This window comes from Halichoeres trimaculatus, unplaced genomic scaffold (assembly GCF_033239565.1).
Source record: "Halichoeres trimaculatus isolate MK-OKI-2021-1 unplaced genomic scaffold, fHalTri1.1 fHalTri1_scaffold_10, whole genome shotgun sequence".
In the NCBI taxonomy this organism is placed as follows: Eukaryota; Metazoa; Chordata; class Actinopteri; order Labriformes; family Labridae; genus Halichoeres; species Halichoeres trimaculatus.
The window spans coordinates 15,443,974-15,460,647 of record NW_027437187.1 but is presented as its reverse complement, the minus strand read 5'-3'; the positions used below and the strand labels follow the sequence as shown (position 1 = coordinate 15,460,647).

The 16,674-nt window shown below is 41.3% G+C and overlaps 1 protein-coding gene across 1 annotated transcript in view; it reads left to right on the top strand.

Annotated features, from left to right (window-relative positions):
* mrpl23 (mitochondrial ribosomal protein L23) overlaps positions 1-16,674 on the top strand; it is a 41,882-nt gene that overhangs the window by 2,298 nt on the left and 22,910 nt on the right. Inside the window, exons 3-4 of the mRNA XM_074677853.1 lie at positions 11,447-11,529; positions 15,518-15,591. Of these exons, the coding sequence (XP_074533954.1) occupies positions 11,447-11,529; positions 15,518-15,591 (157 nt within the window). The remainder of the gene's footprint in view (positions 1-11,446; positions 11,530-15,517; positions 15,592-16,674) is intronic.

Here is a 16,674-nt window from a genome sequence, read left to right as displayed (position 1 = left end):
ACCACGCCAGCTAATGAAGTTGAAAATGATTTCTGTGATTTATTTTGTAGTGATGGTGGACACAGGAGCCTAACTGTCAGACAGAAAAAGGACAGAAGAGCAGATGAAAGTTAAACTGGAGGGTGATACAGCCTGAGCCAAAGGCTAATTAGCCTTGAGCTCGGGCTGTATCACTCTACAGCAGGGGTGCGCAATCAATTTTTACCAGGGGCCACATGAGAAACCTGAATTGTGTCATAGGGACACCAACTTTCTTCCATTGTATAATGCTCTAAATTAAATATTTTGAATAGCTGGTACTTACAATCATAAGAATAAAGCACTCTAAATATTTATATTATGTTATATGAAATTGTGGTGTGTAGGTCAAATAAGAAAACAAAAACAATTATTGAATCCTAAAATGATAGAGAAAAAGTCTTTAGTTTTCGTCTTTGTCAATCTGTGTCATAAAAAAAACTCACTTTTACCAGTTGAGAGTACCGGCAGGCTGCCAACACTCCTGAATATAGAGGGAGTCCCCCTTTTTTTAACCCTTTCTCCCGCTGGTCTCCTGGCTTGTGATTTCTCCTGATTGTCCCCCAACTTGAAGTATGCCTCTGTGAGCTCTAATATTTTTCAAAGTCAATCAAATCCCGTACTTGGGCGACATATCGAAAACTCAAAAATCATCCACCCCTCTCTCTCTTAGTTGGCTTGATCCAAAGATGCTGCAGGAGACCCCCTCAGAGACAGAGACAGAGACAGATAACTGTGCTGCACTTGTTGATGAAGAGATTATCAGAGCCTAAACTGTTTTCTTTCTTTCTTTTTTGGTATTGACATGACATGTCGTGAGTTAAACTGACATAGCTCTGCTCTAACGTAGCATCCTCTCCAACAAGGAGAGTTTAGAGCAGCGTGAATATTTGTGATAAGGTGGACTCTAAAACAGTGAAACGCTTGTCGTTGTGAATATCTGTCTGTCTTCGGTGTGTGCTGTGCATACGCTGTACACAACGGCACTCTTTCTCAAGAACAGGAGAGAGTTCAGGTGGAGGAGACTGACTGAGCCAGTAAAAGAGGGAGAATTCAAACTACAATGTCTTGTACAGTGCCTGTGATAGATGAAGTATTAAGACATATGCACTCGCATGAGTTTTGTGTTTATGATTGGCCTCATGTGGGCCGGAAATAAATTTTGGTTGCCAGATTAAGTTTCTAATAATTTTAAAACGAATTCCATCCTGAATATGTGTGGATTATGCTTTTTTCAGAAATCGTCTTTTTCAAATGTTTGTGGTCCAAACATTTTTTGACATCACTTCACATACAGTACACCTGTCATTGGTGATGGCTCGTGCTTACATTCGGAGCTCCTCATCGCTAAAACCTTTTGAATTGTTTTGGGGGCGACTTGCTTCAACCCAAACGCTGCACTTGTTTGGCTTCTTGGCAATGATTTTCACACCAGCTGCTGTGCCTCAGAACAGTATTTTACAGCTGCTCTGACTTCAGCATGCTATATTCTCAGCAGTTTGCTTGATAACTGTTACAGGGGCTTTAATGCACATTTTGGGAATCCAACTTTGCCTGCTCTCCAAACATGACATTTAGAAAGCTGATGGTGTATCTCTTATAAATTCGCGAGTATGTAATCTGTTGTTGTGGTTTTGATTCAAGTTTGTTTCAACTTTGTTGCTCTTGTCTAGATTTACAAAAAAAGGTTTGGGGTTACCGTATTTATGCACATTTTGTAACAAACATTTGCTACAGGATTAAGACTGCAGTTATGTTTCATTTGTTTTTGCAAGCATTTGAACATGTAGTTTTTGTTGCGTTTAACAGCCACCAGATGGCGCTCTGGTGTAAAAAAAATAAAGCAGAGTTGTAAGGAGACTGTTCTTTCCACTGTACTGCTGTTTCTGATGAGCCCAGTTGCAGTGATGACTTGCAAAAGGCAGACATGGACAGTGGGCTGGGGTTAGGGTCAGAAGTGTTTTTGTTTGGCACTGTAGCAAGTAATGTTGTACACAGCCAGACACCAAACATTGTAGTCATTTAGAGCAGCCAATAGTAATATCTCCACAGTAAATAAAAGCAAAATGTTCTTGATTGTTCCCTGAAACTCGTGTTTAACTGAGTGTGCTGTATAAAACACTTTACTTCCTCTTAGCGTTGCACATGAACGCTCCATATATTCTGTCATTAAATGCAACAGGAGGTCTCGAGCAGTCAGCACCGAGCAGTGATGAAGTGATTTCAACTACTCCTTGCGAGCCAAGGTCAGTGAGGTTAGCAGAGCTCCTCAGGCGAGCAGAGGGCCAGGGCCCACACTGGGGAGAAAAATTGAAGTTTGAGCAGATCATCTATGTGTCTCTGGTGGGGTTTAGACCATAATCTGTTCATCCAGGTGCCTGGCCTCCCACTCTGATTCTTGCCTCTTCTCTGCCAAACTCCTAGGGTGCTTATGTAATTGTGTGTGTGTGTCTGTGTGCACGCTTGTCAGTGTGGGTGAGTAAGTTTTCTGAGAACGGTGTGTCTTTGTGTAAATTTGCACAAAAGTGGGTAAGTGCAGGGTGCATGTGTGTTTATAAGGGTGTGTAAGGTTTTTTTTTCTTGCAGTCTTTGATGCATGGGAGAGGTGCACGGCTGATTGAAATGCTTTTGGGGCCTCTGTGTACCAAAACTCTATTATTTTTTACCCTTCATACACGCAGTGTAGTAAATGGACACATGTGGTGGTGAGACAGTGACACAAACCAAATATCACTCCCACTCTGAGCTTATTGATGAGTCTGAGCCATTAGGGCAGTGAAAGCTTTTGTAGTTATGACTCATGAGGATAGGTTAGTAGTGGGTGAGTTGTTGTGCCGAGCAGTTGTGATGAGAAGTAGCATTGTTGCTGTTCTATAACACAAGGTATCCTTTATCTAAAAGACACCTGGGTGCTGGGTGTCTGCGGTTGTTTGTCTTGTTTTCTTGCTTGTTTGCTGTACAACTCATGATCTGCACATGTCTTCCTCCGTCCCAGCCGGCGTTCTCTGTTCTTTGTTGTGCTTTTCTTCAACAATTTGCAATGTGTTCGAAAGCAATCCTTCTTTGGCACAGGTTGTATGAGGCACCTGGGCTGTGTTGTCTCATAATTCTCTCTCTCCCCACTCGAGGGAAGTATTTGTTTGTTCCCAAATCTTTTGTGCTATGTTAGTATTTCCTCTCAGCTCTTGAAGGAACATCATCAAATTTCTAGGTTTACACCCACACAACATTTTCTTGTGCCTCACCTGGCATGGCTTTTGGCCAACATTGACACACAAACACTGACAAACACACACAAACGCACGCACACACACTCTCTAAAGAAGAGAACACAGCGTTCAGACCTGTGTTCAGTTATTTCCCCAGTCCCATTTCATGCTACTATTGTGTTTATAAAGTATGAAAGCAGGCCAGGCTGTGGTTTGTCAGTGTAATCAGACATGAGCAAACTGACCCTGCTACACAGCAGCTCACATTGTCTTTCCACTCTGTCAACTATTTAGTACCTGTTGGATCAAACAGTGTTATGATCACCATGGCAATATCCATGTCTCTGTTTGCCTGTTCCACTTCGTAAACACATGGCTGAAGTTGGAAACTGGGTTATTTTTCACACTAATTAACCCGGTTGGTGTCATAGGAAGTCGTTTAGCAAAGCAGCAGATGAGGGTAACTTACCACAGGGTCTCAACTGACCTGTCTCCCTGTAAGGAGTTTGATGACTCCTGATGACCTGTCCTTTGATCTGTTTCTGTCCTATTGTCAGACCAAAACCTGAACAGTATATCTAATCCTTCACACGCTGCTCTTATGCTCTCAGCTTCCCAACTGTCTCTTCTCTCCCTGAGTCTCAGGTTCCTCAGTGGCTCTCCTCTTAAACAAAGTCTGCTATTATGATCTTGATACTTGGTGTTGAGCAACTTCTGTGCTTGTATTGTCTGTGTAGATGGGAGGGTTAAAGTAGTGAGTGTGTGTATCTCGAGCTTCAACCTGACAATGGGCTCGGCTGACAATGTGGAGCGGCTTTCTTTGGCCTTTTATCTTGGCAGAAAACAACTCTCCTGTTTCATTCTCACCACTCAGCTGCTCTGACACCATGTACTTTGATGTTTGTGTATGTGTGTATGGCTAGTGTGGTGTTTCTTTGGTGTCAAATTTAATGAATTAATGAAACAAATGCATCAATGAAACTTAGATAATTAAGTCAAGGACACCTAAAAAGTAGAATATGTTAAAGGGAAGGAGGGACAGTTCACCTCTTTGCTACCAAGAAACTTTAGGCTTTTCTTCAGGAGTTGAGGAGTTTTTCAGTAAGTGATGATTTACCTACAGTATGCACACAGTTGAACTATCACTGAATCTACCTTTATTAGCTGATGTGAAGGAAATTCAAATGACAGGGATGGGTATGAGTAACTGAGTACTCGAATACTTTCCATTATTAAAAAAAAATAAATTGATTCCCGCACTTGTGCAAGCGCTGCCTTTGGCGGCATTACTTGAACACGTACAGTGCCTAAAGCACGAGGAGAAAAAAGCAGAGACAGAAGACAGACAGTTTTGCATCACATCAATTGCTAGCCCTGTTAGCACATATCTTAACGAAACCAGTGTGGAGAAGATTAGCCTGCTAATAGGGATGTCCCGATATTACATTTTCACTACCGATACGATACCGATACTGCAGCATTGAGTATTGGCTGATACCGATATTAATCCGATACGATATCAGCATTAAACATGCATACTTTTATTACTTATTTTGTATTATGTCTGTCATGTTAGAAAAGGCTTGATTAAGTGATATTATTCAAACAAAGAACAGTAGTCAGCAACAGTATGAGGAAAAACTGACTCATTTATTATTAACCAATGGGTAAGAGAAATTTTAACATAAAACATAAGAGTATACTAGTAACTGAATAAAATAAAGAATAAATTAGAAGACTCAGAAAATAACCTAAATAAATCAAATAAAAACAGCACGAGCGGTGTCTGGAATGGACTGCTTATATCGAAGTGCTTATAGATGTGTTCCGATACGATACCGATATTTGTTTTTTGCTGACATCAGACCGATATCTGATATCAATATCGGACTGGGACACCTCTGCCTGCTAATAAACAAAATAGTAACTGGAGCGATGCTCCAAGAAAGTTTTGTAGAAGGCGAAGGCTTAAGAGAGCTCTGATGGTGTTTGTGGAGTTGGAGTACAGGCCACCGCCACGTAGAACAACATCTACAAGAGTGGAAAAGATTTATGTTAAGACTTTAATTACAGTCTGCAAGGTCTGTGTCCAGTGGACCCTATTTTTGTTTAAGGTAAATATAAAAAATAGAAATAATCAGTGAGTATTCGTTCATTAGATGTTAAGAGTATCTGAATACAGGAATTACTGTAAATTCCCATCCCTACACTCAAGCACCATTTGTATGTATAGTGTTTCAGGGACAAACAAGTCAACAGTTGCAGGAGAAAGAGCACTATAGCCAATGATATGTTCAGATGTTTGCTTTCCTCCAAACGTAAATAAGCATTTACTGCCTGTAACTCTGCATCACCTTTATGTTTGGTTGCAGCCTCTCCTTTTCCATTCCCTTCTCGTAATACTTTGAGTTTATCTGCCGACCAAAATGGCACCATAAAAGCTCAAAAAAATATGCAGCCCAGTTTGTATCAAACAAGGAGCCACATTAAGACTTTCCAGTGGTTTGCCAAGTGGAGTTGCTAAAACAAGCAACCTTTCCAAAAAGGATTCATGGTAGCCACAAAAAGCACGATGGTCACTGAATCATCCCTTTACAAAGTAATGTTTGTCTTGAAACAGAAAGGACAACACCCCCCTTCTTTGGATCAGATGCTGGTGTAGCAATTACTAATTTACAAGGACTGTGGCGTGGCATCCTGTCTATACAGAAGAGCACACACCATTTTTGAAACATGACTCACTGTGTTGATTTCTAAACCTGAGCAAAGATGAGTGTAATTAACCAGAAAAACATGTTCTTTCACTTGCCTTTCATGAAACCAATTGGCTTTTGTTAACATGAAGAAGAGGTCTCCCCATCCTGTAAAAATAAGCCAGCAGAGTTTAAGCCGACAGGTGGCAGCAATACACTGATAACTGTAAAAACATTAATGTAGTCTTACACTCATACACAAATTTTCATGTTATCAAATAAAAAAAGGCCCTTGGTATAAATGTCTCAGATTTTATTTTTTGTTGGTAAATAAAACAAACAAAAAAAGGCAGATCTTCATCTGTTTTTGACTTTTAAAAGCTTTTTAGATCGTGGAAATGTTTCATCTGTCATCCTTATTTTTTAACATCAACTTTAGTAATAACATTGAAAGGCATTTTCAAACCTTAGATGGCTGAAAATTGATCCATTTACTCTCTGCTCTGACTCTTTACCTCATTCAAAGCCCATCAAGAGGTAGGTCAATATGCTGATGTAGTTAATATTGCAATCACCATTCATTGGCTTCACAGATCTGGATCTGAAGCCAATGTGAACCAGACTATCTTGATTGACTTTGGCCTGACCAGTCTGATACAGCCTGGGTATCAGGTACCTGGATTGGTACCCTGCTATGTTTTATATATTCTATGGTTAACACTGACAGGCACTTCATATAGAAGCCCCTGCCATTAGTGCATTATAAATGGTATGAATGTGAGGTGTACTATAAAAGCCATGTGAGTGGTTGACAACTGGATAAAGGTATATTTAGATTTGCAGCCCAATTAACATTTACAATTTTATCAATAACACTCTACTACCCTTGATGTAAACAAGCACAGATGACAGATGACATCTCTTATTTTGATCTAGAAAATAGGGATGGGCAATGATTTCCAATATTCGAATAGTCATTAACATTAAAAAAAATTTAATAGTTCATGTGACAATCGCTTTGTCCTGTCTGCGGCAGATTGCAGTTTTATGCAGGATGCCGTAGCTGTTATACCTCAGTTTTATAAAAAGCAGGCCGAGCGGGACAGGAAGTTGTGCACAGAAACCATCTAAAGTGCTCAATGACTTTCAAAATAAAACAAACCATGTCCAAACCAGATCTTATTTAACTTGACCACGGCAACCAACAGAGATGATGAATGGAGCCAGACCAGATGTGAACAGGCTGGAGGATTTACCGCCAAAACATGAACAAGAAGTACAAATATGGATTGGGAAGTGTGGGAACTCCTTTGGCATTGCAGATCAACAGTGATTAGTAGGCTCCATCACCCCAAGAAGTAAGTTTGATGATCGACGTGCAGAGCATAACAGCCCTCTCCATCTTTGTCAAAGTGTGATGTTGGCAGGTACGTGTATGTGGGTGGGTGGCGGCTTGCAGGGGGGAAGTAGTTACGAGCAAATATGGAATAGCTCTTTTTCATGAAATGCCCATTGCTTTTAGAAAATGGTGAAGGGATCATATGTTTATTTGAATGGTATAGAACAACCCACCGGAGTACCACATACCAACATCTGCTCATAGATGAGAACCTGAAAAGAGGACTGAAGAGGACTAAAGACTGGTGGTTTCGGCTATACTTGTGTTTGCATTAGTTATGTATTGTTTTATTTCCGTGAGCCCATGTTGAGCCCTGATAAATTGTTTGTGCTCAAATTTGACTGCTTTCTAATTTTTTTTCTTAAACAGCTCTAAAGTTGTCAAAAGTAGAGGTGCTGTTGGTCATTGGCAATAACAATAATGTTACAGAGCACCTGAAGCAAAGTGATACATATGGTAAACAGTAGGGGTGTAACGGTACATGTATCCGTGCCGAACCGCTCCATAAGGCCGTTTGGTTCGGTACAGTGCTGTATTCGAACAAGTACAGTAAGTTTACGTTAGCCGTTGCACATGGCTCTTTAATATTCACGTGAGTATTTGTCTATGATTGGCTGAGCAGGGAAGATGTTGTAATATTCATGAGGAAAGTGGTCTGTGATTCGTGCTTTGCGATCATGTGCATATCATGGGGATGTGACGTCTCACGGTGAGCCGATCAGAAGATGAATATCAAAGAGCTTCTGTAGCCACAGTAGCTTGTGTCTGAATTGTGCATCATGGCTGCTGCTAACGACCAACCGGAGCTTGAAGAGCCTCCCCCCTCGCTGTATAATGGCAAGTTTTTGGTTTAATAAACATGCTAAACAAGCAAATGGTTTTGTGTTGTTCCAAACTGTACCGAAAATGTACCGAACCGTGACCCTAAAACCAAGTTACATACCAAACCGTGATTTTTGTGTACCGTTACACCCCTAGTAAACAGTCAGTGATATTACTACACTGATCGAATTTTACTTGTCCAACAAAATAAGTGAGTCAGAACCTGTTGAATTCTTTTGTCTAAGAATATTAATAAAGAGGGTTTTCCGTCTCTTCAAGCACAATTCATCCAAGAATCCACATTTCTTAACCCAAGTGTTTTGGAAAATATTTATCCTGTAGTATTAGTGGCTGAAGGTCACTGTCATGGAGTTGTTGTAAAGGACATCCTTTATTTACAGCAGGGACACCACCCATTCACCTGGCAGATGTTTTATTCGACTTGACAGACAAGTGGGATGCAGTAGTCTCTGAGCCTTCAGAATACAGTCATTATTCTTATTGTCTGAGATTGTCAAAGCTGCCTCTGTCCTGCCTTGTGCTTTTTCATCGGTGCCCTTTCACCTACTTCTCTCATGTGCTTTCGGGGCACAGGTGCTAATAGACCGCCTTATTCAATTGGAAGTGATCCTCATAATCTATTTGGCTCAGCGTGAGTCATCCCACGTTTAAGAATAGGAAATATCTAGGAGCATGTAGATTCGTGGCAGAGGAGGGATTACTTTTCAGGAGCAGCTGACAGAAGTGAGTTGCTTACACTTCAGTTGGGGAAGCTGCTGTAATGTCATGAACAAACAATATCAACATGACTGTGTTTCTCTCCATGTCCGTTTCTTTTTAAATCACTCAATGTCAAAGTGGGATTTTATATCTCCCCTCACCTTGAAAGATGTAAAACAACATAACTTTCAAACTGTTTTCCAACAATGAATGTTCTGTGCCTGTTTGAAACCTGCTCAGCAATAACAGACTATAATTGAGCCTAATCCATCATCTGCGTCATCTGATCGCCCTCCTTGGTTCGGTGTTTGGTGTGCTTTCATTGTCTTGAAGACGAAATCTTTGTAGCATGCATGTTTGCGTATAAATATATACCAGTTGCTGAGGAGCGATGCCTTTAACCTTGGCAGTTGCTGACAACAGGTTTTCCTTCTTCCTGTGAGGCAGAAGTGTGAAAGGTTAGCTTGTGGAGTCAGATGGGTGTTTATACTGGGATGATGATCAGATGCTGCCTGCATCACTATTGGAGACACCACGCCCTTTGTCTAAGTTTAGCCTTGTTTATGTACAAGCTTAACTTGACATTTTCTCCTCAGCTCTCAGCCCAAGGCTTTATTTCCTCCTGGATTCCAGTCTGTAGCTAAAATTGAAGTTGTGTATTGACTCAGGTCAGAAACAAAACAGGGATCTAATTTTATCCCAGTAAATCTTGTGTTAACCATTCAAGTGTGCAAATGTATTCAGAACATCTATAAATAAATGATGATGCATGTTTACATTAATCTGTAAGGAAATCCTTGAATGTGTTTCTATACCTTATCAAAGTTATGTTTAAATGTCTTTGTTTTTTACATTGTGTCTTTTTTCTTCAGCCATCACTAATCCTCTTTTCTCGAGCATATTTGTGTGCATGGGTAACTTCTATAGGGAAACAGACTCGACTGTGGTGGCTCATGCTTCCTAAATGCTTTCTTCATGTTCCTGCTGGCTGGATAATTGGAGTTGTAAAAGTAGTAGGATTCAGATGTAGAACTGTTCTCATTAATCAGGATCAGTGTTCCCGCTGTTAATGATCCAGGGGAGACTTTGCAATTCCCAAGCCACTTTCCCCCCTCCCAGTTCCCCGCCCCTGCTTTCTAGGAAAACTCATCTCTCAGTATAATCACTCCCTCTTTATTCCTCTCTTGATCTCAAGTACCCCGGTCACTGCGCTCTGCTTTGCTGCCCTCTGGCACACACTCTGTGAAGACAGGGGTTTGTGGAGAGATTGGTGCAAATGGAGCAGAAAGGTACATCTGCATGCTTATCTGAAGAAACTCATTTTCCCTCTCACGTCTGGATAAATGGAGACAAAGAGGCCTAAACAAGATTGTTTGTGCCTCTCTGCACTCTCTTGTAAAGAAGCTCCTGCGTCCTCGCTCCCTGAGTGGTCCTGGATCAGTATCAGGGCTGAGAAAGAGAGCCTGTGACTTACACTTAAATCTCTGGTCTCTCAAAGCTGCCTAAAGCTGGTGTTTTGAAGAAAAGACCTATCATACTTCACTACATCAAGCCAACTAGCGTTTTGTAACCATGGCATCAAATGTGGAAATAGTTACCAAAATTGCTGGCTAACCTCTCTCAATCAGCAGAACTCAGCAAGTCAAATGGAGGTGTTATGTGTCTAGATCAGAGTCAGTTTTGCCAAGGTTGGGTATGTTATTGAGAAAAGGGCAATTATTTGTACAACATGGAAACATATGTTACATCATTCTCAGGTACAAAGAGTCTTTCTCCTCACAGTTTGCTTTTTCTCATGTAAATGTTTGCCTCACCTAATATTGTTGCTAAAGCACAAGGTGTTGTGCTGTTTCCTCAGTAAAACAGAGAATATCACATTATCTTCTTCTATCAAAGAAACACATGAGATGATAGACTCCATATCCGAGGCACTCATGTCAGACCACAGCGTCGCTATTAAGCACTTTGTCAGACGCATTTGCAAAGTGCTCTCTACCAGGCTAATCCAATTGGCTAGAGATTGATTAGCAGTTAAAAGCCCTTCTTCCTCTGGTCAGAGCGATCCCTTCCAAATGCTGCCCAATGGGGTAGCTTTAGCTGGGCTGGCCCACCGGATCAGTTGGTGCCAGGCCCACTTCCTGTGTAGGGTTTCACAGGGCGCGATCAATACACACAGACAGCTAATTGGATGAACACTGACACTCTCATTTCTCTACTCTCCACTTTATGGTCTAGAGAATAAAGCTGAATATGGGTTTATAGTGGCGCTTCCTGTCTATTACAGTCGGGAATGTACTGAGTTAATGGGAATAGAGTGTGGAAATTGGCTGTATGATTTCAATATCTGTGTCAGTTTGGCGTATGGGGTGTTACTTAATGCAGAGGTCCAAAATATAACCTGTCACTGCTGATCTGGATCCTCAGATATCCTCCCTCACTTTCTTTATGTCCATAAACACTTTAAAAACTACTCACCACACATAAACACTGATACTGGTTGCCTTGTGTAACCCCTGTTTTATTTTTCCCCGTCTTCTATTTGTGTACTCCTCTCTTATCTGTCTGTTCTTGGTATGTCTTGACAGAATGACCAAGTGTGACGTGAAGAACTACCTCGAGAAGATTTATAATGTGCCAGTCGCAACAGTTCGCACCAGGATACAGTTTGGTAAGTCTGCACTTCTATGCACAAGCAGAACTTGAAGTAAGTGACGCTGCACCCGATTTATGTAGTTTTTAAATAAACTTAGTGATAGTGGCTAGGCACAGTACCAAAGAGAGCCATAAGCATTGCCAGTGTGAAAATGAAAGACACACAAGGCTCAACAGCAGTAGTCATCCAGCTCATTTCTAAAACACCGATACTGAAGCTGTTTTTTCCTGCCATCAGTCATACTCTGACTAACAACATGTTGGTACATAGAAAGACATAGTAAAGAGATTTAATTTCAGGTCCTTGAGGAATCATTGTTTTAGTCATCTTTATATTGAGGAAACCTTGTGGTGTGTGGGATCATTACAACCATTATGACTGTACACCTATGTAAAGACATGGCGTACATCCAGACTAAGAGAGGATGTTAAATCAGCGGTGAAAACACAGGGGTTGTGGTCAGCAGTACCCAGCCACAAACATTTCATCCAAATTAAAGCTCTACTGCAGCTGTTGAGAGTAACTTGAAGCAGTGGTGTACAGTAAGCTCCAAACTGACACGTGTGTTACACTGTGTCTATGCAAATCTTCAGTAGTAGAAGGTAATTTTAATTTCCATTAAGTGTAATCACTGTTTCCCCTACCATTACAATGGGGGGGGAACAACAGAGCCCCCCCTAGAGGTCAAGTTAATTTTATTTTCCATATCGAGTCAGATCACAGCAGAAGTAATTTAGAGTTACCTTTCATAAATCAGGTCTATACCTTGTTTATTTAACTTGACAGACTAATTTACATGACATTATTGTCATTTGTATATTGGACGGTTCACATTTCTCCTTGTGCTCTTTCACGCATGGCGAAGTTCTGCCCCTTCGCGTTCACAGACACACAAACACGTGCGTGCATTTATACACACAGGCAAGCACATTCAGTATAGCGGACAGAGAGCTGGGAAAACCACCACAGAAACATCTTCCAATGCCTTCTCCTTGAAGATGCAACATTCACTCTCCTGAGATTTCATATATGGTTTTGGAGAAGCATGAAAGCCTAAGACACATGATAAACAGCCCTGTTTGCTCCACCATTTTACCCAATCTCACCTCTGTTACTGTCTCCAAAGCTGGTTGGACATGGATATGTAAGACAAGGAAGGAGTTAAAATACACCACCTTGAAAAGCTTCTATTTGTAATGACACTGTATCTTTGATCCCCATTCACAGATGTACGAAGTTAGGATACATAACATCAGCCAGCAGTGTTTTTAATGTGATTTTGTTCATGTTAAACTCAAGGTAAAAAAAGGTGAAAAAATCTAAATTGTGTTTATTTGAGGTTTATGAGTCAAAAAAATGTGTTTTTTATTGTAACGGGCTTTAAGTTGAATGGATACTGTCATTCAGACTTCAAGCAGTGGTTAGTAGCGATTAGCTCTTTCAGCTCACAGTGTAGACCGTCTTACCATTGACATGCAGCAGCGGGAGTGTTTTCCAGCGGCTAGTTGCGGTAGTGGTTAGCGTGCCTGGCTCTCCTTTCTCCTAACACACACAGCTGCTTATCTGACAATCTGCTGCTGCAGCATTCCAGCCTCCAGCTGTCCCAAGACACCCCACTCTCCCTTCACACAAACACATATTATTCACTTACAAACTTGCATCTTTGGGGCCCTTCGTGCCCCAGCCCTCTTGCCCCCTCATGGAGGATAATGTAGAGCCAACAGTGTTATATCACCAACTTAATCCATTTGACTTTTTACTGGGGGAGAGAACAGCTTAGTTTTGCAAGTCTAGGAATTTGCAAGTTCATGAAAGACCAGAAGTAGAGGACATGTGGGTGACTTGATGTTGAAGAGGTTTTGAGGAGCAGCTGAGATGGATATGCATGAGCCCCTTCTGTGCAAGACCTGAAGGGCCAAGAGGAGCCCCCTCTACCTCTGGAGGAGAGTCTGGGAGGGAGGAGGAGAGAGACGCCTAGCTTAGCCCAGCGTAGAGTGTGGAGTACCCATTAACACTGTTTATTAGGGTTGTGTCATTAAAAGCTAGGCGAAAAGGAAAACCCCTCGGGAGGGTGGGTAGAAGGAAAGCAGTGAGCCATGAGGGTACAGAGGGGATAAAGTAAGAGGGCCCAGGGCCCCTCAGTGATCCCGAGGTGCGTCAGAGAAGGTTTCCCTGTCTGCGTCAGGAGTTCCACTCAATTGGCAGCGTAAAGACGAGAACCAGCAGAGGAGAGCGAGGGGCGCAAACGACCCTTTCTTCCCTCCATGGGCGGCAGGGGTATTTTGGAAGGAGTTACCATGGTTACTCCTTTGGCCTGGGATTTGTAACATGATAGCTGGCTGCCAAACCGCAATCTCAAAGTGGGAGAAATTGTGCTTGCGTTTGCGAGTGTTGCATGAAAGACATGTCTGTGTGTCTACGAAGAAAAATCTCTGAATTTAGAGGAACACGCTCTGTACCTCCTCAGGATGGACTCTTGTGTAAGTGTGTCTCACTTTTTTTTTTTTAAACAGCTTTTTGGGTGCGGGGTCATTGTCTGACTATACTCTTTCAAGGTTGAACCATTTCCCTGTGGATTTCCCCAACAATTAAACACACACACATATACGTACGCACACATACGCACACACACTTACTCAAGCACCCATACGCACGCGTGTATGCACGTTCACACACACTTGGTTACCTCTGTCTCCCATCCACACAGGGGCCTCCAGTTAGCCAGGGGAGCATGGGGGGGTGTTTTACAACCCTGCTCAGGGCTTTCCCTTAGCAGTGGGCTGCCTGGCTAGTGATTATAGCAGCACATACCACACACACACACACACACACACACACACACACACACACACACACACACGACTCATTATTGCGGAATGTTTCCCTTGTTTTTCATGTCATAAACTGTTCCCATAGCAATGTAAGTTCCTCAAAGGGCTTGTTGACTTGACCGCTGGTGTCCCATTGAGATTAGAGTTCAGACAGAGATGACTGTTTGATGCCCTGCTCATAGGCTGTCATTCATAAAAAGACTCTTTGTCGCAAAGTCAAGATTTAAAGAGGTTATAGGTACAATAAAAGTCCATTTTCATGTATTGAAAGCGAGACCCATGATCCCATACATGCACACACAGACATACACACACACACACACAGACATACAAATGAAAAAGGATTCAGCATCTCTTCCCTGACTTTGAGAGGTCAGACAGGAGTGACGGTGATGTCATCATCTCCAGCTGGAGGAAAGGTTAACCTGCCCTCTGTAGTCAACAAGATTGGGCTTTGCCTTACCACAGGGATTTCTCTGTCATACAGGGACGTGATCAAAGATGAACAGTAAAACAAAATGCTTTGATCATGTAGTTGTCTGCCATCAGAGAGAAAATGAACTGTCATCAAACTTCGAAGTTTAGAGGCAAATTTTCTGGTGTTAACTTCAGCATCTACATTGACTCCAACCAACCAGCCATTTAATCAAGTCTTTGAACAAATCAAATGTTTAAATACTGAAAAGTTTCATGTCTGAACTGTCATTATTTTGATATTTAGGCATACAAATTGAGATTGTTTAATTCAAGGAAATATTGTGTACTTGTTTTCTCTTCTTCAGACTAATTAGATATCTGGTTAGTTTATAGTAAAGTGTACTAAAGTAAAGTATTGGCATACAAATGATTGGAACTGTTTTGTCATAACCACTAATTCACATGGATAAGACTCAGTCTTGGAGTGAATTCTAACTACTAACTAAATTACAGAAATGAAATAATGCTAAGGAAAGTTGTGAACCAAGAGAAAGCAGTGCTTCTCACTTTTTTAAAAACTATAAAACAACCATGGACACTTAAATTAGCCTTCATCATCTAAATGTTCAACTTCATGTTTCTTATCTCGCTATTCATAAATTCAGTCATAATCAATCTGTCACAGTTTGCCTTTTGTTTTGTATGACTTGTGTCCTACAGATGCATTACCTGCTCTTTTTTCATCCATTTCTCAGGCTCCAACAAGAAGAGGAATCACCTGAACCAGAAGGTGAAGAAGCCTGACTTCAAAGTAGCCTACATACAGCTGGTGAGCACCTACACACTATAGCTATAGCTTTGCTCATCATTCCATAGAGCTGTTTTGAAGGGGGGCATGTTGGGTGTGATGGGTCAGTTTGTGTTCTCTGACAGAGCCCTGAGGCAAAGGTGGACTGTGATAGTGAGCTCTTAAGTGACCGTATAAAGCCAAACATAAAACAAGTTTTTTTTTCCATTTTAAAAAAAGAGTGTGTGTGGGGGGGGTCTAGTTGTCTAGAGTCGCTACACAACCACAACAGCGGAAAGCATCAGCTGTTTGTAAAGCCAGAGACCTTGCTGTGGCTGTGGTGATCTGTCAATCACAGCAGAGACGCAGTGGCAGGAGCTAAAGACAGAAGATGAGAAATGGAGAGGCACAGTGATTGTCCAGATCAAAGTGGACCAAAAGTTTGGCGAGTTAACAGACAACTCGGGCTGAGTTAAGATGCTGATTTTAAAATAATGATGGTCAATGCAGCAGAGCCGTTAAAGAACTGTTAGGCAGACAAAAAACATGGAGTCATGGAGTGTAATGTCTGAAGATCGCATGTCCAAAAAAGACTGTCTGAAAAATGTGAACTGTAATAGAGAAGTTTATTGTAGTCCTCAGAGTGAACGTTTCCAAGAGACTGACAGGAGGGTGTGCGAGTTTATGAAGAAACATAGCAAGCATGCCCTTTACTAGAGCTGTCGTTGGAATTGCATTAGAAACACTGATCTAAGTGATTGTATTTCAAGCCAAAAATAAAGTAGTCTCTAATTATTATTTTAATCATTTTCTCACAATTTCAATTGAAAAATAGTTTCTTTTAAAAAAGTAAATAATTTATTCCTTTTCACATAATAAAACCTTTACACACATATTTTCTCACAAATCATACATTTCCTTATGAACACATCTCTCCCCCCTGTATTGTTAGCACTCTCTAGCTGCTCTCTTCAAAGTGCAGTCGTCATGGTTGAAGTTAAGACATCGTCTTTGCTCACATGGCAGACAGACATATTGAGATATGGTTATCATCTGGCTAAGCTCTATTTTCTTTCTGTGTTGTGCTGTAAATGGAATGTGTAAAGTCATGAGCACCCAGTGTGT